This window comes from Cyprinus carpio, chromosome B13 (genome assembly GCF_018340385.1).
Source record: "Cyprinus carpio isolate SPL01 chromosome B13, ASM1834038v1, whole genome shotgun sequence".
NCBI classification, from domain to species: Eukaryota; Metazoa; Chordata; class Actinopteri; order Cypriniformes; family Cyprinidae; genus Cyprinus; species Cyprinus carpio.
The window spans coordinates 25960858-25984262 of NC_056609.1; the positions used below are offsets into that span (position 1 = coordinate 25960858).

Sequence of the window (23405 nt, forward strand, 5' to 3'; positions counted from 1 at the left end):
TTCACAGGTCACAAATAAATTATAATAAATATTTTTGGGACATAGATAATATTTAAACACAGTCAGATGCTCTTGTTTCCATTGAAGTGCAAGATGTACTCTTTTTGTAATGACAAAAATATATTAATCTATTATGCCTTGTACTGCTGGAATGAGTGACCATGTGACAGACACTGTGTGTGTGATGTCATTGTTATCTCTGTGCCCCGCTGACAGTTCCAGGGCCAAAAACTGAAGGAGTGTGTGTGTTTTAATGTCCCTCTAGACCTCTGCCAGGGAAACTCTTTGTTCCTGTCTCTCCATCTCTGAGAGCTCCATTTAAGAGAGGCCTTTAGGCTCCTGAAATAGTCACACACACACACACACACACACACACACACACACGCACACACACCTTTGCCTCCTCTTCAGGCTGTATAGCGATGGAGAGGAGGAAAAAGAACAAAAAGGGAGAAACGGCAGTTTAGAGCAACTTTTAAAATTATTCCAGTAAAACACCACATGTATACTGAAAATCTGAAATGTCTGTTATCACTATGGTACATACTACCATTCAAATGTATGGGGTTTGGGTTTCCACAGGCAAATATTAAGCAGCACAACTGTTTTCGACATTGATATTAAGAAGAAATATTTCTTTAGCAGCAAATCAGCACATTAGAATGATTTCTGAAGGATCATGTGACACTGAAGACTGGAGTAATGATGCTGCAAATTCACTTTTGCCATCACATGAATAAATTTGAAAATATTCAAATAGAAAAGTAATTCTAAAAATATTTCACAATATTACATATTTGTTTGTATTTTTCACTAAATAAATGCATGGTTAGCATATCTTTTTTCAAAATTATTTAAAAAAATCTTATCAATCCCAATTTTTTGAATAGCATTGTATGTATAAGGTGACAAGAAAAAGTGTGTGAACCCATTAAAATTGGTTAGTTTTCTTATTGATCAGAAAACGCTTGTGTGTTTTTAGCTTAAGCACATTATGTTCGTTGATACTTGCGATACTTGACAATTTATGAACAGTAATGCAGAAAACCAACCAATTCCAAACATTTCACATATTTTTTTCTCAACACTATTTATAAAGTGCAGTAACAGGTGTGTGTCTATATGAAAATACTGTTTACCAACAAACGTTTGGTCATGATACAGTATGTCTAGGATCTTCAGACATCCTAGAAAAGAGCTGTTTTAGGTTAGCACTTTATTCAAATTGAGCTGAAAATGACCAGAAACTGCTCTGTGTGGGATTCTGTTTTCAAAAGATTGGTGGCGATTTGGGTCTCTGTAGATTTCTGTCATTATTTCTCTGGGTCGGGATTTGACACACACTTGTCATCATTATCGTCTCTGCTCTGATAAGAACCCATTGAACTGCTGCTGGTGTCTGTAGACTGCACAAGTTGCCTATGCTTTAATTTAACTTCCAAAGCATAACCGCAATTACAAATAAATTATCATATAACACCATCAGTTATGTAATAGTACCCAGTCTCACCAGCACATAAGTACAGGTCCTTCTCAAAAAATTAGCATATTGTGAAAAAGTTCATTATTTTACATAATGTAATGATAAAAATTAAACTTTCATATATTTTAGATTCATTGCAGACCAACTGAAATATTTCAGGTCTTTTATTGTTTTAATACTGATGATTTTGGCATACAGCTCATGAAAACCCAAAATTCCTATCTCAAAAAAATTAGCATATCATGAAAAGGTTCTCTAAACGAGCTATTAACCTAATCATCTGAATCAACTAATTAACTCTTAACACCTGCAAAAGATTCCTGAGGCTTTTAAAAACTCCCAGCCTGGTTCATTACTCAAAACCGCAATCATGGGTAAGACTGCCGACCTGACTGCTGTCCAGAAGGCCATCATTGACACCCTCAAGCGAGAGGGTAAGACACAGAAAGAAATTTCTGAACGAATAGGCTGTTCCCAGAGTGCTGTATCAAGGCACCTCAGTGGGAAGTCTGTGGGAAGGAAAAAGTGTGGCAAAAAACGCTGCACAACGAGAAGAGGTGACCGGACCCTGAGGAAGATTGTGGAGAAGGACCGATTCCAGACCTTGGGGGACCTGCGGAAGCAGTGGACTGAGTCTGGAGTAGAAACATCCAGAGCCACCGTGCACAGGCGTGTGCAGGAAATGGGCTTCAGGTGCCGCATTCCCCACAGAGAAGCAGCACTGGACTGTTGCTCAGTGGTCCAAAGTACTTTTTTCGGATGAAAGCTAATTTTGCATGTCATTCGGAAATCAAGGTGCCAGAGTCTGGAGGAAGACTGGGGAGAAGGAAATGCCTGAAGTCCAGTGTCAAGTACCCACAGTCAGTGATGGTCTGGGGTGCCATGTCAGCTGCTGGTGTTGGTCCACTGTGTTTTTATCAAGGGCAGGGTCAATGCAGCTAGCTATCAGGAGATTTTGGAGCACTTCATGCTTCCATCTGCTGAAAAGCTTTATTGTTTTTAAGTTTTCGTTAGTACTTTTTTCGGAGCACCTGCTCACAGTGCCAAAACCACTGGTAAATGATTAACTGACCATGGTATTACTGTGCTCAATTGGCCTGCCAACTCTCCTGACCTGAACCCCATAGAGAATCTGTGGGATATTGTGAAGAGAAAGTTGAGAGACGCAAGACCCAACACTCTGGATGAGCTTAAGGCCGCTATCGAAGCATCCTGGGCCTCCATAACACCTCAGCAGTGCCACAGGCTGTTTGCCTCCATGCCACGCCGCATTGAAGCAGTCATTTCTGCAAAAGGATTCCCGACCAAGTATTGAGTGCATAACTGAACATAATTATTTGAAGGTTGACTTCAGGACCTGTATATAAAAAAATGCCTACTTTTTGTATGCTATTGAGATTTTTTTTGTGTAATCAAAACTTAATATAATGTTCTGTTTTATAAGGAAGTTTTGGTGACTTTTACATTTAAATGTTTACTTATTATTGTTGCCTCTTTCTGTGCGCTTAATATTATATACATATATTCCCATCTGGACAGTTTCATAAATGTGTTTTGGATTCTTCTGCTAAATTTGAAGTCATAAACTGCATAGCTGTAGTCCTCTAAATTGAAATCAATGATTGCCACGAAAAGTGAAACTCAAAACAAAGCAAAGCAAGAAAAACCTCCCAAAATATTCATAAGTTATAGATTTTCATTATCTATTTCTCTCTCCTGAGCCTCTGCTCCTACAGTATATATGTATTTTTTCTTTTACCATTTTATCTTCTTACTCTCTCTCTCTCTCTCCGTCTCCCTCTCTCTTATTGGTGGCATTATTGATTTTGAGTGAAAAGTAATAAAACTAATTTCTCAACTTCACAGCGCTTGGATAGGGTAGAGTACATTGGGCTGGAGGTCAGTGCATTTATTATATGGAGGGATAGAGAAGAGATGTGCAAGGGGGTGTTAAATGACACAATTCGTGATTAACCTGGACCCGCAGCGTCGCCGCACCTCCATCCTCCATTCACCCCGCATCCCTCCGTCACAAAACACCATTATTCCTTTTGATTTCTCTGTGAGTCCTGCTCCATTGCTCAAAAAGAGGGGGAGAGAGAATGAGAGGGAGGGAAAAAAGAAAGTGATTGTGAGCAATTGTTTCCTGTCGATAAGTCTTGTTCATCCTAAATCTTATTGGCTGTGTCTGTCTTCCCGCATTGGCCCCTGTGTGCCCCCACTTACGGCAGACCTGTGGGATTCCTCCCAGAATCATCCCCTCTGATTTAATAAAGAGGCAGAGCTGAACAAATTGAGGAGATTGAAAACTAAACGTTAATGCTGCTTACTGCCAGATTCCCTCTATTATCACATCCATTCCTCTCGGGTTTCGTATTGCGTACTCTCTCTCTCTGTCACTCGTATATATCTCCTTTCTTTCGTTTGCTTCTCCTTTCTCTTTTCTAGAGCTCCTTTAAATGTTTTCCTCACATTAGAGAGATGGATGACGGTGTTGTGTGTCTGCATTTTTTTTCTTTTTGCATCTACACTATAGAAAAATATTTTTCAAAGCAAAACAAATATGAAATATGTCTTGCAAGAATATAATTTCAGTAATAATAATTATCTACTTCAAAAGTTCATGTTTAATTCAATGTGTTTCATATTTGTTCATTTGTTCATATTCACATGTGTTTGTGAAATCTACTAGCAATTTATTAGTGAAAATTGATTTTTTGTGTATGACATTTTATTATTTTACTCAGTTGTCAATAAAATAGTCACCAAAATAACTAATTAATGGTAGACCATACCAAAGATTTCTGCAGAATATTGCATCTGCTTCTGTTCATCACTAAATAGTTTGATTTTATATGATGTTTCACTGTTATTTGTATTTTATTCTTTCTGACTGACTCAATTTTTTCATTATATATATATATATATATATATATGTATGTATATGTATATATATATATATGTATGTATATGTATATATATATATATGTATGTATATGTATATATATATATATGTATGTATATGTATATATATATATATATATATATGTATATATATATGTATATATATATATATGAAAATTATTGTGAGTCAGAAAATTATATTTTTAAATTATGTTTTTGTGCTGTGATAAAAAGTGTCCATGTTAGTTTCATGACATGAGAATAGGTCAATTATTTTATTAAATAATAAGTTGAATGTGTAATGATGTTTAGAGTTTTTGATGGCTGTTAATCAGTTAAGAAATGTATTACAGTTACAGAATAAAAATAAAACATTTATAATGGTAAAAATAAATGGATTTAATTACATTTTATAACATAAACTAAATAAAAGACATTTTAGGAAAAGATGCACTGCACTGTTGAAAGTTCTTATAGGAGGTATAAATGAACATCAATTCTCCAGCATGATTTGAGAAGAAACCAGAGAGCATCTCGTTCTTAAATGAAAATCTGGATTATATGTAATGTAATCATATAATCAATGTCACAATTTCTCTGAAAATCGTAAACAGTTCTTGCTCATTGTACATCATAAGTATTCTTTGTTTTGAAATGGTTTAAAACCCTAACCCTCAAGGTTTACAGATACCCTTCCAAATTTCCCTTGCAGTCTCATTTTGCAGTCTCCTAACCGCTGTATGTCTTTGTGTCTCTCTGCAGGCCACAGAGCTGAATGACGATCGCACACCCTCGTCTGCCACTGTCATGACCACCTTCACCATCCTGCTGATCGATAAAAATGACAATCCACCCAGGTTTAACAGCTCTGAATATCGCGTCCTGATCCCAGAGCTGGCGCAGGTTGGCTTCGCTCTGCCTCTGTACATACAGGTCGAAGACAAAGACGAGGTGAGACATGCACACATACCAACACTGAGGTTTTAAAAGAGAATATTTTTCCCTCACATGATTTCCCTGACTCATATTAATTATTCAGATGGGTATGCCTATAGCCTGTGAGTATATTGACTCTTTCTTCATTAGTAAAGCTGTTTGTGGTTTCCATGAACATGACATTTTCTCCAGCAAAGACTCTTCTGACTTCAGAAACCCCTGACAGAAGGAGCTGGAATCAGACAGACGTCAAGCTTTCTCACCTGCTCACCTCCTATCACTCAAGCTTCAAACTAGTCACTCTTCTGAATCTGTTCTCCTGGCTGTAAAGTGCTCAAGTCAGCAGCAACACGCTCACATAACTCCATGCTAATTCTTTCTGATCTGTAAGCAGTTTTTGACACTGCCATCCACACGTTTTGCTGGCAGAGATGGGCATTTCAGAGTCAGCACTTCACTATTCGTCATATGTGAATAACAGGACCAGGTCAGTTGGATTGACTGGCTTCCTCACCTTGATCCTTCATCACTGGATTTTCCTAAGGCTAGGAAATTTTCAAAATGAGTTTGCTGGCGATAAATGTTATTTTTGCTTCAGTAGTGCAGAAACAGGGCAATGATGATTACATGATGCTCAGGTCTGTTCATTTGTTCAAAAATACATTAACATTCAGTTCATACATGGTCAATTGAATGATGTGCATGATTTTTTTTTTTTTTATTAAAATTCATTGTAAATATTTTGTGAGAACATAAATAAAAAATGTCCTGACACAACTGTCTTGATATAATAATGAATAAAAAGCCTTATTATTTGAATTAATTCTAAGAATGAAAACAATATGAAGTAGTTTAGCATGATCTCAGTTATTTCAATTACTATTATTATTATTTTAATAAATAAGCTCAGGCACATACAGTACCAAGGATTTGTGGGTTAGTTACATGATGACTGTGTCAAAAAAAAAAAATTTAAAATTCAGGTATAGCCACTTAAATAGACCTTCTTATGATGAGCATCATTTATTTTTGCATTAAAATGAATTTTGATATACAGTATTTGGGGTCAAAAATATCACAGTTATACAACTGTACTGATACAATGAAGAAAATAAATCTTTATTATAGTGAATTAAGTTAAAGAATGAAAATGATACAAAGTAGTTTGGCATTATTTTTCATAGTTATTTTATTTTGAAAAATAATGTATTATGTTATTGTTGTTAATAATAATAATAATAATAATTTACTTATTTTTTACTTATATAATATGCTTGGTAAACCCAATTTTAAAATGTCAACTAATTGTTGCAGTCAAGCGTGTTTGTCAAAATCTGTTTGTCAAAAGCATTTTTAACAGTTTTGAAGTGGTTGATTTGTATAAAAGCTGAGTTATGTAGCAGAAATATTTACTTGGGCCGTTTATTCAGTGGAAAGCTATAAAAATGTTATTGCTTGTGAATATCAAAGGTCTGTAGTGAACGCTTGCCAAGGTCTGAGTTTGAGTGATAAAATGCATTTTTTTGCTTTTTCATTTTTTGTCATACATTTTGAAACCATTCTTGTGCAAATAGGGTGATACATTTTTATAGCGTTTATACTGGGAAATATACTCTTAATTCTAATTTGGTTGAAGCATGTTCAAATCCGCTATAAAATGTTGCTTATAAACCCAGCTTATGAACAACCTAGGGGTGTCAAAATTAACGCGTTAATGTAAATTAATTTTAACGGAGCAAATTTTATTAACGCACGATTAACGCAGCTTGCATTTTCTGTTTGACCTGTGGCCTAACACATAAGTTAGTTGGAGAAATGGAGATGCAGACAGTGTTCCCATCTTATCGACTTTGTCGCTAGATTTAGCGACTTTTCAGTCCCATTTAACTACTTTTTTTTTAAAGCACCTATCGACAAATCTTTAGGGTTTGGCCAAACCTTATTTAGTTATTTAGTTAGTTATTTACTTAGTTATATTACTTTGTTAGTTTGTTATAGTACTTATTTAGTTAGTACATGCAAGTATAGACGAAATCACAGCATGGCTATTGTCTTTATCTTATGTGTAGCCTATTTGATTTCATCAGACAACGGCTCGATTATCAGGATTTTTGTGCAGATTAACCTCTTGGAAGGGAGAGCTGGTTTGTAGTCTTAATGGGTTGCATTTCAGTCACTATTTCATATTCATTCCATTGTCTGACAACAGAAACAGTAAAATATATAAATGAAAAAATGTTTTATTGAGAATTTAGCTGCATCAAAATACAGTATGTGGGCACGGAGAGGCAAACAAATGTAATAATAAATGTACATTTTGCATGTTCAGAAGAAGTGAGCTGCCCTGTCCTGCAAATAATATAAACAGGTTAGTGTAAGTATTGCTCAGTGCAAAGAAAGAGAAGTAATGGAAACCTGGTATTTCTATTTTCTTTTTTTTCATGTGTCTAATAGACATGTTCTTTGAAAAGCATCTATGACCTTTGAAACATGTCTAATCTTCATGCTCTATGTTGACTATGGCTTTACTAATAATAAACATACATTTGCATAAAGCATCCATATTTGTTCATGCCCTTGTTGATTAGAGTATTAAAAACTTGAAAAGTATTAATTTAAGGTACATTTAGAATAGATAAAAAGGTGTGATTAAGTTGTGATTAATCACGAGTTAACTCATGACAATCATGTGATTAATTTAAATATTTTAATCGATTGACAGCCCTAGATCAAACAAATTCTGACATACGTCCATGGTCTCTTGCATGGCGTCATACACAGACAGGGACCCCATTTAGGCTGGAGCAGGGTTTAATGTGGTTTTGAGTAGGTGAGATACAGCAGAAAATTATCACTAACCAGCAGAATCAATCAGAGATAAGAGCAGCACAAGTCAGCTTAAGATTGATTCCTGCTTCAAATTATTGGAACAGAGAGTGACAGATAAATAAAGATGGAGAAAGAGCGGCAAACCAGCAGTCTACTTACTGTATATTGCATACTTTTTTATTATTTTCTTTTTTTATAAAGGCATAAGGCAACATTGAAAAAAAAATTCTTATGCTTTCCAAGGCTGCATTAATTTGATCAAAAATAAAGTAAAAAGAGTAATATTGCATCTATCAAATGCACTTTATCCAATCAGAATTTCCATTTCAGAGCTATCCATTTTATTATTCTGACAATTGTCATAAATGTATTCAATGCATGCAGAAAATGTGTGTACTGTGCACAGTTTACTGTACATACATTATACAGCAGAAATAATAAGAGTAGGCTATTAGTATGCTCTTCTGAACATAACCAGGTGATTAAACAGAAAGTGTGTGAAAATCACCTCCAGTCAGTAACTCAAACATTTTACTGTCCTGTCACTTTTGATTTGGTAAATCAAAATTCTATTAGTCTCCAATTACTTAACTCCTTCTTTCCAATCTATGACTCTTTACCCTTCAGTCTTTGAGGCTGTGCAGATCTTTTTCTCCATTGAGCAGTGGGTCTTATACTGGAAATACAGCAGCTGCTACATATTAGAGGCATTTTCAGCTCTCTCAGCACAAGACTTTCTGAACACACAGGCGAGTAGAGAGAGAGAGATAGTAGCTCTTCAGCACAGTGAGGCTCCACTCTGATCCTAATGCAAGATGAACAACAGTTCTTCAGAGGGTCTGAGAGTTCATTAACCACCTCAGCCTGCATGTTCATGTCTTTGAAGAGGCTTCTTGGGCTTAAACTGAGTTTTCATTTTTGGGTGAGTTGGGGACTGAGGTGCAGGCTGTCCTTCTCTGTGTTTTTAGGACTTCAGTGGATCAAACAACATGAATGATGGCAGTTAATATGTGTGTATATATATATTGTGATGTTGTGATGGAGTTGTGATGGATCATCAGTTAAGCTTCACAAACCATATTGCAACAACGACCCGGTCCTGCAGATTTGCCCTATACAACATTAGGAAGATTAGACCCTTCCTGTCAGACCAAGCCACCCAACTTCTTGTCCAAGTTCTTGTTCTCTCCAGACTGGACTATTGTAATGCTCTCCTGGCGGGCCTTCCTGCATGTACTATCAAGCCTTTGCAACTGATCCAGAATGCAACAGCGAGGGTTGTCTTCAATGAGCCAAATAAAGCTCACGTTACTCCTCTCCTCATCAGGTTACACTGGCTACCAGTAGCCGCTCGCATCAAATTCAAGGTACTGATGCTTGCCTACAAGACGACCACTGGTGCGGCAGCAATATACCTACACTTATTAGTTCAAACTTTTGCGCCCTCCAGAAGCTTGCGTTCTGCAAGTGAACGGCGCCTTGTGGTGCCATCCCAAAGAGGTTCAAAATCACTCTCACAGACCTTTTCCTGGACTGCGCCCAGGTGGTGGAATGACCTCCCGATCTCAATTCGAACATCCGAGTCTTTACTCATTTTCAAAAAACCTTGCTACGTGTTCTGTGCTAGACTAACTGAGACTTGTCATGGCACTTGTATACTGTTGTTGTTCTCTCGCTGGTCTGATTGCTTCTATTGTTCTCATTTGTAATTCGCTTTGGATAAAAGCGTCTGCTAAATGATTAAATGTAAATGTAAATATATATATATCATTAGCTAACTCATTAGCACAGCTAAATCAAATTAATTACATGATGTTCTGAATTTATGTATATGGGCTTGACATTAAATGGGCTTGAACACAAATGTGGGTGTATTTCAGCGGTGGCCTATAACACAGTCATTCCCACTAGCCACTTTCGGCGTGTTGAATTTATGTACAATAAAAGAGCTTGAAATTAATGTTGTCCAGGACAAGTGGAATTTTTGAAGTGGCAAGTGAAAAAGTTGTACTTGCAGGATCGGACAACTAACCTGATAAAAATATTTTGTGAGATTTTTAAAAAAATTTTCACTCCGTGTAAACGGTGACTAATAATATATAATGTATTGACAAACTATACATTAAATATAGTTTTTATATTTATAAAATATGATATAGCCTAGTTAAGCAACATGACACAACAAAGAGAGTGCAGTTTTCCCTGAAAACCTGAGGCATTGTCCACACTAATATGTTTTCATTTGAAAACGCATCTTTTTCTCTTCCATTTGGCCTTCTGTCCACACTGAGACAGCGTTTTTAATCAAGGAAAATTGAGCTTTTTGAAAACGCTCTCCAAAGTGGAAAAATTTGAAAATGCCATTTTCATGTTGTAGTGTGGACTGTGAAAACGGAGGCTTTTGAAAACTAAGTTTAGTCATGTTTTTAGTCTTTATACTGGAATTGTGCACGTTATGTGCTATGCACTTTCACACTATTGCTATAGATGTGTTACTTTGTACACTTTTCATATCACAGTCCTGCAAAGATGAAAGCAAATTGACTCACGATCGCTATTTGCAGTGAAACATGAGGGCAGTTGCATTTTAGATCAGACATACAGTCATGAGTGTGTGCGACCTGGACGCGTCAGTGAATGGTGAGTTATTTTCTTAAATTATTCCTGTCAGAAAAACGGCATGTAAATGTCTCTGAAATGTCTTTGAAAACGCTAGTGTGCGTGTCATAAAGTCGTGATTTTAATGTCTCTGAAATGTAGTTTTCAAGTGTGTTTCCGCTGAAAACGAAAACGCTGTTTTCAAATGTATCCGGTTTAATGTAGACGTAGCCTGGACCACTGCAAATTCAAACAAGTAGTTAATATTAAGTGACTTACATTTTAGAAACAGTATTGTCAGTGTTGACTGTTTTTGCTCAATTTGGTTAATGAAAATAGTTTCAAACAAAGTTCACAGCAGAACGGTTGTGCATGTCTGAGCAGCACACAGTGGTGTTTCGTTACTGAATGATTCACCATTTTGAATGAATTGGGTGAGTAAATTTTTCAATAACCCATTCATAAAGACAAGCAATTACTTCATTTTTTGAAACAATCGGCGGAATTATTCAATGACTCATGCATTAAGACAGTCACTTGCTGCCACCTACTGGCGGTTTACTTTCATATTTAAACGTAGCCTATAACTGCATTTTTTCCCTCTAACATTTCATATTTGTATATTTTTAAACACTAAGCTCATAACATTATATATGCAGTTGTAATTTTTCAGTGTAAATGCATTCATGCTACAATGCTACATTTCAAAATACAGAGACTAATTATTTATAATCAATTATTCCGAATTTTGAATGCACTTTAAGAATACTTTTCCCATCAACTGGTCACAATGCACAACATCGCTGTATGCTGCGTCAAGACGCGTGTGCACTCTGATGTAAACAAGCACGGATGAGATGCGCATGGCGCAATGCCTGAGAGATGCTCACTGACAGTAGATGGCGCTAAACATAATGCAGCTGTTACCCTGGAAACAAAACAGCTTTCTGTTTTGGAAAGTGTTAAATGATTAAATAGGCATTCAGATTTTTGTATTTGCTATGATGTTCATCACAGCGCCAAATACGTAAGAATTTAGATTTAATAGGCTATTTATTTTCACACATGCACTAGATATTGTTTGAAAGTGCTTTGATTCTTTATTGTTCTGTCAAATTTTACATTACGGCTTCATTAGTTAACATTAGTTAATTCATTAGTTAACATAAACTGCCAATGTAAAATTCTTCTAAACGTTCATTAATCTTAGGTTTAATCACGATTGATCGCATCCAAAATAAAAAAAATTTGTTTAAATAATACCTGTATACTGTGTATATTTATTGTGTATGTATAAATACAAACACATGCATGTATATATTTAAGAAAAATATGTTTATATTAAATACTTTCAAAATATATACTGTATGTGTGTATTTATATATACATAATAAATATACACAGTACACATACATATATCATGTGAACAAAAACTTTTATTTTGGATGCGATTAATCGTTTGACAGCACTAATAAAAATATCTCAGTATTTCTTTTTATTTATTAATTTATTGAACTAATCCTTAAATTGCACTTAATGAACATTGTAAATTGACACATCTAGTACAACACGCACCTGTTAACCCAGTGCCTTATAGTGAGATTTCTTACCGTGTTTCTAAACTTTCTCTGTATGGTTCATCTTTAAACTTTCCTGCTGATGTGTGTGTGACAGGCAGCTTTTATCTTCTCTATAGTGGTTCAGGCAAATGGACGGGCAATTACGCTTATGGCCAGTGAGTTTTGACATCCCTGCATATTGGATGGCTCTTTAAATAGCCCCCATCAGCTACAATGGCTCTCTAAGCGCTCCAAACAAAAACAAGGGGTTATTTTAACCGCCGATGTAATTCCGTCATCGATCTCGAGCGTTGTCCTCCTTGTCGCCTGCGTTCCGAGGCTTTTAAGAGCACAAACGTGTCGAGAGGTTTCTTCGCTCCTGGGATCTTGACAGTTAGTGGTTTTGATTATGGATAGAGATGTGTGCTGGATGGTTTGCCTTTACTGTGTGTTGTCATCCCGCTAGAAGCTGACAGGTGGATCTTTATAGTGCATGGTATTGGGCGATGAACAGCTGGGTTTCTGTGTGGTCAGAACAGAAAAGGTTTAGATTTGGATTTGTTGTGATCAGAGTGCACATTATACAGCAACATTCAAGGAGTTCAGCTGTTGTAAAAGAATTTAGGCTATTTTAAGGAATATTTAAAATTATTACATGCAAATATAAAGGTTTGTCTTGTGCAATACTAGCTATAATTTGGCACCAGTGCACTCTCAGAAAAAAAGCTATCACTGGAATCATGTCCGTAGCCAGGGTTTGAAAATTAGTGAGGTCTGGGGTGGAGTTAAGAATTGTGCTATAATAACGCCTACAAATACAACTCAATATAAACACTAACACTTGAAAGAGACAGAGATGTAGATGTTTGTGAAAGATGTTTTCTCTGTTTTGGATGGATGAAGACTGTTGAATTATACCATATTTTTTGCATTAATTAAAATTTATTAATATTTTACTATATGTAAGGTGTGGATATCAGTTGTTTATTAATCATAAAGCACTACATATTACTGTTATAGTTTCATTAATAATCATTGTTATATAGATGATGGTTGTGTCTAGTGATCTTATGAATGTTTTTAGCATGATTTGTGAAAATGTAACTACTATACTGAATGACACAGCATAGACTTCTTCATAGTGTTTTCATTCTGTTACCTACTTGTTCTACAGATGTGTGTGTACAAGTGTTAAATGCTACTGTTTTTTGGCAGTGTTGGTAACGTTTCTTAGAAATAGTATCATGGTATTTTTTATGTTTCCCTTTCCGAATGTGCTATCCTGTCAGCAATAACCAGTCCATGGGCTTTTTTGATAACTGTCAGTTTAAGAGCGGCAATGCAGTGTTGCCAGATATTTCTATAAAAAACAAATAAAAACCTAATAAACTAAATTATTTATAATATTTTGCAAACAAGATAAGATAAAGATATTGCGGACCCTAAACTGCCACTTTCCACTTTCAAGTATCAATTTAACACAAGTCTATTGTATTAAGCCTATTGTATTAACACAAGTCTAAGAATGATACATGCAGACACTGAGAAGTTTTAAACAGCAAATTAGTCATTCAGAGAACAAATGTTATTTTTGAGCATGAAAAATCCAGACCGCTATGAGCCTGACTGGTATGGTACCTTCCTATGCTACTGTACCTTATTTACCCTAGTGCATTTTTGCACCTTGAAAGTACATATTTGAACCAAAAGTGTAGATATTAGTACCTAAATGGTACATATTAGTACCTTTTGAAAACAGCTTTTGTACCTTTTTTCCTGAGAGTGTAGAGTAGATGTTACTGCATTAGTATGTTTTTTTTTTTTGTCAGTTTTAAGGGTGTTCTAGTTGCTGGGATGTTTTTTGGTGGTTGCTAGCATTGAAAATGTGATGAGAAATTAATCTTTGCGTTAATATTCCTCTGTGTTTTCAATGTTTTGAAAGTGCCAAAGAGTCATATTTTTTACTTCTGCTGCCGGAATGAACCAATGAATCATTTGCTTGTAGTTGTCTGTGCATATTAAGCCAAGATAGCGTTTTAACAGAAAAAATTACACACATCACCTTAAAAGCTATAAAAGCACTCCAATAGTCCATTACAGCATCTCAGGCAGCGTGTTGTCAAACGGATGATCGTTCAGAGATAATGAGGTGTTATGTCAGCAACTGCAGTCTGCGTCTCTTCATTAGCATTAAGGTTAATGTAGATCAGAATGAAACTCAGGATTAATGATTGTGTCAATCCGCACGACAAACAGCCGGCAGCTAGCTAGTTAGTTTGTACAACAACAAACTTTAACTCTTAAGAAGAATAGTGTTTGTTGGCTCACATTTGCATTCGTAGCTTTGTGTTTACAATCGTTTGCAGATCATAAAACAAGATGATTCGGAGAAGAATATCTGAACAAATAAATCTCTTGATTATGCTTGTATGTGAGAGTTCGAGTGACACAAACTCTCTTTCTCTCTCCTCATCTGAATAGTGGCTGTTCATTCGGTCGGATTTCCTTCAGCAAGGCCTCCAGCTCCTCATTCGCCGCCTCAATTATAGTGTCCGGCCCGAGGAGCGGCGTGATGGAGGGATTTTCATAACTGAGAGATATAAAAGAAGTGAATATCTCCGATTAACCTGGAGTGCTGCTCTCTTTAGCGAGGGCTGGTCTTCGGTTATCGTCCTTTATTTCACGCGCTCAATCTCTTTCTATTATTTTCTTGTTCGTTCTGTGTGTGTTTTGCTCTGTAAGGAAACACCTCGGGTTAAATGTTTATTGAACTCTGAAACTATTTTCTCTGTCCGGATCAATTCACCACGTTATGGTCACAAATGGCTTTGCCTGCAAATGGAATCTTGCGGGGATGTGTGTGTGTGTGTGTGTGTGTGTGTGTGTGTGTTAGCAGTGTTCTTCATTAAGCATAGTGCTTTTATTTGTATGTACAAATATAAGCACTGAGTGGTAGGCTAGTTATCATCCAGGGAAGTTGTTTTTGAATGAACTGATTTTTGAGTAAATTTATCACACAAGTCTTCTTTTGTATTACAGTGTATTTATTTATTTATTTTGATTAAACTGTTCCCTCTAAATTCCCGTATCATCATATTTTTGCGATAGCTCTTGGATTAAAATACATTTTAGTATTATGTACAATTATATCATTTATTAATATTTTGTATTAGCTGTTATTTTTATATTATTATGTTTATTTTGTTTGCTTTCATTTAGTTTAAGCTTTAGTAATATGATTATGTTTTTATTATACGGGTGTGTTTTTTTTATATATCTATTTATCCTTAATTTTTTTGTTTCACTTTAAGTCATTTTAGTATTTAAACTTATTTTTGGCTCTATCTTATTATTTAACTTTTTTAAATTTAGTTTTTTTTTTTCTTCATCTAATATTTGTATTTTATTTTATTAATCTTATTTCAGTTAACAACAATATTTTAATAGTTTTAGTGTAAGTTACCAATTTTAACACTTTTAAGGCAAAAATCAAATTATTATTATTCTTTTTTTTATAACCTGGAAGCCTGTGAACTATTGTGACAACTTACCCCATTTACTTAATCAAACTGCACCCCTGTTGATCAAAAATACTATAAATATTTATAGAGTAAAAAGTGTGAGAATTAATTATTGTCTCCCATATTGTTAAGAAAATGACAGAATCTCTCAATTTTGCATCTTAAAATTTTTACTTTTACTCTTCTCGCACAGTTTTCATTAAATGAAAGGATTTTTTTTATTTTAACATTCATTTTTATGAGCCAACATAAAATACCATATTATTCACCACAGATATTTATTGAAACAGGTTGAACTGATCAGCTCTCTCATACTGATAAGTCGCAAACAGGATTGCTAATTTACTGTAATGACACACTCTTTAGGAAGCTTAATAGCCAAATAAAAAGCACAGTAAAACCGTTGCAATATTTATAATGTTGCTAAATTTTATACGGCCAGCAAAATAACCGTGAATACATCCTGAATATTAACACATAGACTAGTACACAGCGTTTTGTTGGTCTACGATGCTGTTTTTTTTTTAGTGCCTGTGTGTGCATGTGAGATCTGATAAGAGAAAAACCCTCAACCCATCTTCTCCTTTTTGTGTGAGAGAGAGAGATTACGACAAAAAAAGAAAGAGAGAAGGAGACTTGAAGAGATGGAGGGATTGTAGAGACAGATAAGTGTGGACTTAGTAGAGATAAGCAGCAAGTAAACACCCACAATAATCAATCGCAGATTCTTCTCACCATGCTCAACATTATTGCTTTTTGAGTGTGTTTGTGTTCGTGCTTAGGTGTGTGTCTGGGTCGGTACGTTCGCTTCGCTTTCCATCCGAACTATATTCCAGATATTTCTTCTCATCGTAAGTTGTTGTGACAGCTCATGCAACTGTGTGTTTTTCAGTCAGTGTAAGTACCAGCTGCCTCACTCACACTTTAGCATTGTGTTTAATCAGAGTGTGTGTTTCAGTGTGTGTACGATATGAAAATTGCACTTTCTAAGATAGTGATGAGTCATCATTGAATTTACTTCCTGCCATATGTCCTGTCTTCCCCTCATGGAAGAGAGAATGACACTAATGAGGGCTTCCTGTCATCTCTTCATTTGCTCGGGATCTCTCTGCACCTGATACAATGGCGAGAGGCAGAAATTATTATTGCAGAACATTTTATTACTTTTTTACGTGAAGTTTGAAGTTTTATTTCGAGTCCATCCAATACAATCCCTGTCAAAACACTTTTGAGGAAAGGATGAGAGAGGAACTGACTTTTTGCCGGTGTGATGTACTGTATGCTGGATGCTAAATGTAGATTTTTTTATGAGACCAAATGGAGTTCTCTTGGTTTGTTGGTGTCAAAGTTGTCTCAGATTTTCTCATCATATTCCTTTGGAGAAAGGGAAGTAGACTCAAATCTGCAGGCCTTAAAAAGGTCTTTAAAAGTCTAAATTAAGGTCTTAAATGGCAGCAGAAAGATTTAAATTCATTAAAGTCACTTTCATCCATTTGTTTTTTCTAATACATATATGTAAACATTCTTAAATCAAGATACATTTATTTAAGATTCACACTGAACATATGTAGTCTTGAACAAAATTAAATAAGTCTATGGTTAAAACAAGAACAAATGTCAGCGTGGTATTAAAACATGTTTCCCTTTGAACATTTCTGAACCCATTTGCAGATATTCTTCACAGAAAACAAGACTTCTTATCTTAAGTAATTTTGCCTCTTAAGTAAATGTATCTTGATTTAAGAATCTTTAGAACATCACTTTTTTGCAGCTGTGATTAGAGTTTTTTTCTTTCTTACTAGTGGTAGGGAGCAAAGCTATTCAAGCCACAAGCTGCTTTTTTGGTCAAATAAATAAAAAAGTAATAGAGATCTGTTGGAAGTTGTATTTTCAAACTTTTAAGCATTGCTTATACAATACATTTACATATAGAGCCCCTGTTGATGTATTGTGTTCAAACTGATTTCTTTACTTGGTCTTAAAAAATCTTAAATTTATCTTCATAAAACCTGCTGAAACCCTGAAAATGAGAGCTTTTAAAATGAATGTGCAGTATCGCTCAGTGCATTTGGATAAGAAATATTTGAATCAGTTTTGATTGCTGACTTTGATACAGTCTGAGATGCAATTTCTGATGCTTATAAGGTTTTTTTTTTTTTTAGAAACACCTGAGAAGGAGAATTGTTTGCTGCTTAGCTGTGGACAATGAAATATCAAATCAAGTCAAATAATAATGGTGCAAAATGACTCTGTCTGTCTCTACAGGGGGTGAACAGCATGTTTCAGGTGGTCCTGACTGGGAATAATTCTGAGCACTTCAGCATCTCTCCCACCTCAGTGCAGGGCAGAGCAGACCTCCGTGTGCGTGTGGCCGTCCCGCTGGACTACGAGACCATCAGGAGCTACAGCTTTTCTGTGAGTGCAGAAAACACACATTTTCATCCATCCATTTCTGTCCGATAAACAAACCAAACGGGAGAGTAGGTTAACATCGGTGGACTTGAACTTGAAAAATGGTGTGTATTGATGATGTCCGTTCATGTATATTTCCTGCTATACCTAGCAAAGATGAAGAGATGATCAGTTTACGTGCCGTTTGAATTCGCAAGGACATAAATAGAGTTGATTTGAACTCAGTTTTATAGGACGTGTGTTAAAATCAGTTCTCGGATTCAGGGAGCTGCTTCATCTTTATTATGAGTCACGGTTAACATTACACATTACATGAACAACAGTAATGCTCTCTAATATCTCATGCGCAATGAATCTTTGCCCATTTTAACATTTAGAATACACTGAGAATAGATGATCATGCCAGGGTAGTGGTTTTAGAAAATTAAACCGAGGTTTAGAATGGGGGAAATGAAATACAAATAAATTACTGGCACTTATATCGAGAGCAGTGCTGTCATGCTGCTGGAGTTCAGCTGTGTTTCTGCAGTTCATTTAGTTCAGCTGGCTGAAGCTGCTCCCTGCAGCGATGGACTATAGCTGCACTGACAAATGACTGCAATCTGCACAAAACACAATCAGAAATTGTTGTAGACCAGTACAGCAGATTCCCTCAAACAGGCACTACCTCAACCAGTTTGTAGCCTTGTTTCTTGCAAACATCTGTTCCAGTTCATCGAAATGTAATAGCTTCAGTGGGCTAATACTGTAAGAGATTTGGAAAATCTTTCGTTTTTTAAGAAACGTTAATAACTTTCTCTGTAATATATCCTCATGTCATGTAACAGATTGTATTGATTATTCATGTTGCTTGCATGTTGTTTTCAAATGCGCTGCAAAACAACAGCAAAAAAATATCTTTTGCTCATTTGCCCAGTTTTTTTTCATCTTTGAATTATGTCAACAGTGAAATACAGCATCGTTGAAATTTAAAGGTCTCATAAAAGTATGATATAAGACAGACACTTTAGATTTAATATATTGGCTCTGTTCCAAAACCCAGTGAGCTCCTTTGCCGTCTAGTGCCTTCATAGGTAGCTGCCTACTAAGGGAACATTCTGTACAGCACATAGAACACACAACTACTGTTTAAAATAGTTTTATGAATATGAATTTTTTTTTTTCTCCAGTATTTAATGAATATAACTAGCGCGTTAAAATACATCCAGTGTTATTGTATGTGATTTTTTTTTTTTAATGCTGATGGTGGCTGTGGTCACATCGCTGCTCTTCTCTCCAGCTGTATGCCAACGAGTCTCTGTCGGAGCATGTGGGGTTTGCTCGCGTCTTCATCGACCTCATCAACGAGAACGACAACAGGCCGATCTTCAGCCAGACGCTTTACAACATCAGTTTACCTGAGAGCACCGCTGCTGGAACTTCTCTACTGCAGATAAAGGTGAGCACACACCGATCGCTTCCTCCAGGTGTATTACATGATCTTGCTCATAACATTAGTATAAAGTAGGGTCCTATGATTCCCACAATATGGAAAATGTGGACGTAATTGCAGAATCCAGTAATAAAAATGAAATTTACAGTACGTAGTGAAATGACAAGGAGTTAAGCAGATTTTGGAATTGCGATTTAGACTAATGTCTGAATACTAAAGCTCAAAAAGACTGCTATTTAAATGTCTGTATGTTCTGCTTGTCTCTGTGTGAATGAGTGATGCAGTTTCGTCTACTATACATACATACTATACATAGAAGTACGTGTGACAGACATGGTGTTTTCAGCATTTGACATGAACACATGAACTTAATTTCTGGAGAGTTCACTATTATTTCTCCTTATAATTTGATAAAAACACTTGTACACAGAAAAGCAAAGGTCTAAACTGCAATCTGTCAATATTAAAGTTTGATTAAGCTTGATGAAATTTTGGCAGATATATTACTATTGTACAGTAGAGAATGTACTTCTCAAAGTAATTTTTTTTTTGCAGCACCTCTATTTTGCAGCATTTTGTTAAAATAAAAAGAATCATTAAAATGTTATTTTAATTATATTTTAAAAGATTAATTAAATTGTTAATGTATTATACCTTAATTTGATTACCATTGTTTTTTGATAATAAATTTGTACAAATAAAAAATAAACAGGCAATACAGCATTCATTATTTTTTCATAGGACCCTATTATTTATAAAAAAAAATTAAAAACTGAATTTAGAAAAATAAAATAAAAGAAATAAATTTTTTTTAAGTGTTTAATAAATTGTTGTTTAACTGTATAAGTTTGATTTCAAATAATTATACATGCTTAAATTACTACAACTTAATTTATCCATTAAAACAGAAGAGACAATTTGGAAAAAAAATATATAAATGGATTTCTTAGGGCCATAAAATCAAATTTGTGTTAAATTTCTATTAAATTGTTGTTACATTTTAGAAGTTCCATAACTTTAAATAATTGGACATGCTTTTTGATTACTATAATTTAACCATTAAAACAGAATCCAGAACAATTAAAATTTAAGAGAAAAAAAATTTAATTTGGGGGGGAAAAATTGAATTTAGGAAAAAATGAAAACTGTTTTCAAAGAGCCCTAGTGAGGTTTCCCTCTGCGTCTCTGGTGGGAAAGCTGTGATGATACATTAGGATGTTGGGATCCTCATCTACAACTCTCTGACATCCATACGTTTCCCCATCTTTTTACGATGTCACCGTCATTTATTTGATTTCAGCACACAGACTGTTCCCAGAGTGCTGAAGGTCATCCCACTCCAGGAGTATAAATCACTGTGAACAATCACATGCAGCTCATAAATTCAGCCTATTATCACTCTCCCTCTGTCACTCTCACTGCTGGACGTTGTAGCAATCAATACTGATCGATACATGGCCCGGGCTCTGGATCCAGGCGCTGGACTGGTGTCTGTATAAGCTAGTCCTGATCATAAAAACTAACTCTAGTTCAGAGCTTCCGTATTGTGAGAAGCAGTGCAAGAGTTTTGTGTTGAAGCTCAAATTCACAAAACAAATCAGAAGTGATGGTGCCATTTGTTGGGAAAAGCTGCTTTCAGAACTTTTAAACAAAACATTCCTGTTTAATATTAAAGGGGTCATATCATGAGTAGTCAAGTTTTCCTTGATCTTTTGAGATCAAAGAGCGTGATGTACAATGAAAACTCTGTAACTTTCAGAAGTTCCTCTGAAGTCCAAAAGCAGCATTTATTGAAAACGAGCTAAAATGAATTGTTTGTTAAGACTGTTATTTAGAAATTTGGCTGGTTCTTGCTAAGGTAATATACTGTAATTTGGATGAATTTGCAAGGTAACATATATCCATGTGAGACTTTTTTTTGTGAAACGTTTTTGTTGGACTTTAAATGTTTATATATATATATGTTTAATTTTTATTTATGTTTAATTTTATGACCAGAATGGAAAGGTCCAGAATGGGAAACATGACTTTCTTTGCTTATAACTCTATAGGTTAGCCAATCAAAAGCAAGACAGTGTTTGGTTTTGATTGTATAGGTTAGCCAATCAAAAGCGAGAGGTATGCAATTTAATTAGGAATGAAATGATGATTTCTTCATTATATATATTTTTATGACTATAATTGGTTGGAAGGTTATATTTATTTTATATTTTTTTTTTTTAATATATTTTTTTTAGTAAAATAATTATTATTTTTTGAAAATTTTTTTCATATTATTATTAATATTGTAATGCAATATTTTTCAGGACATTTCAATGCTAGCATAATTTGTACATTTTTCACAATTTAAATAATATATAATTAGTGTTTTTTCCATTTTAAATTACATTTTTTAATTATAGTAATCTAGCATAATTTGTACATTTTTCACAGTTTATTTGATGTATAGAATGTTTAAACATATTTTTTTTTAAATTTTTATTTTTTTTTATTTTTTTTTAATCAACTTAATTAATAATTGCTGAAATAAAATATTATTATTATTATTTTTTTTTTATCTTATAAATCCCAAACCTTTGAACATTAATCTATGTAATGGCTAAGTGAAGTGAAGGTGCATCTCTCTTCTTCTCCACCTCTGATGGGATGTTTGAGTCTTTTATGTCGATAAATGCTGTCTGCTCTGTTTCACTGGCTCACTCATGACATGTAACAGCCTGTAAAGTCAATAGAGTAGTACCCACAATTCCCTGAGGAGAAGCTGAAACACAGTTATGGGGCAGCAACCATATGATTACTCACTGTTCTTTCTTTTTTCTCTCTATTCTTTAATGTTTCCTAATATCTCAATACTCTCTTTTCTTTTCTGCCCATCACCTTTAAACAACTGCTATAAGAGCTTTAAACAGTCGGTTAATTCTTGTGCTCTCAGATTCTTCACTTTCTTCACCTAAACCTTTAACACTTTATTTACAGCATTGCAGTCACTGTTGCTTCAGGAAATGCAGATGCAGTTGTGTTTGTACCTCTTATTTGGTCTCTGAGGCAATTTGAGGGGCTCTGTGTGAGTTAAACAGATGTTTGGACTGCTGCTAATGTGCTGCTGGTAACTCACTAAAGCAGTTTATGGAAGGAAAACACACACAAACATCCATATGTTCCAAAATACATCTTACTTATCTGTCAGATACCTGTCAGCTCTGACTCATTATAATGGATGTGCTTTCTTCTTTTTACCCCTTAATTTCAATTGATGTTGCCCTCAGTAATTTGTATTACTTACCAGACCAGTGGTTTTGAACTATATATGTGTGTATACTGTATGTATATGTATGTGTATATGTATATATATAAAAAACAAACAAAAAAAAACATTTTATATATATATATATATATATATATATATATATATATATATATATATATATATATATATATATATATATATATATATATAAAATGTTTTCTATATGTTTTTTTTTGTTTTGTTTTTTTTTGTTTTTTCAGACAGACATTAAGCCGAGTGCTGGAGCAGATCACTCTGTCAGAGCTGATTGTTCTTTAAATGCTGTTTTTAGTCCGTCTTTCAACTTAATCTGTGCCCGGGAACCAGCCCAAAGAGCTTATAGAGTCTGAGTAGCTGGATCGTGGGCTATGAGTGTGTGATAGTGTTTGTAAGACTGCTGGAGACACTTCCTTCCATAACAGAAGGGCTTATACTCCCAAAGATC

General features: G+C 34.9%; 1 protein-coding gene across 4 annotated transcripts in view; it reads left to right on the plus strand.

Annotated features, from left to right (window-relative positions):
* Positions 1-23405, plus strand: part of cdh23 (cadherin-related 23) — a 233072-nt gene that overhangs the window by 117170 nt on the left and 92497 nt on the right. For all 4 annotated transcript variants that reach the window (XM_042737456.1, XM_042737457.1, XM_042737459.1 and 1 more), the window contains 3 exons: positions 5150-5338; positions 18096-18245; positions 19522-19680. In XM_042737456.1, the coding sequence (XP_042593390.1) occupies positions 5150-5338; positions 18096-18245; positions 19522-19680 (498 nt within the window). The remainder of the gene's footprint in view (positions 1-5149; positions 5339-18095; positions 18246-19521; positions 19681-23405) is intronic.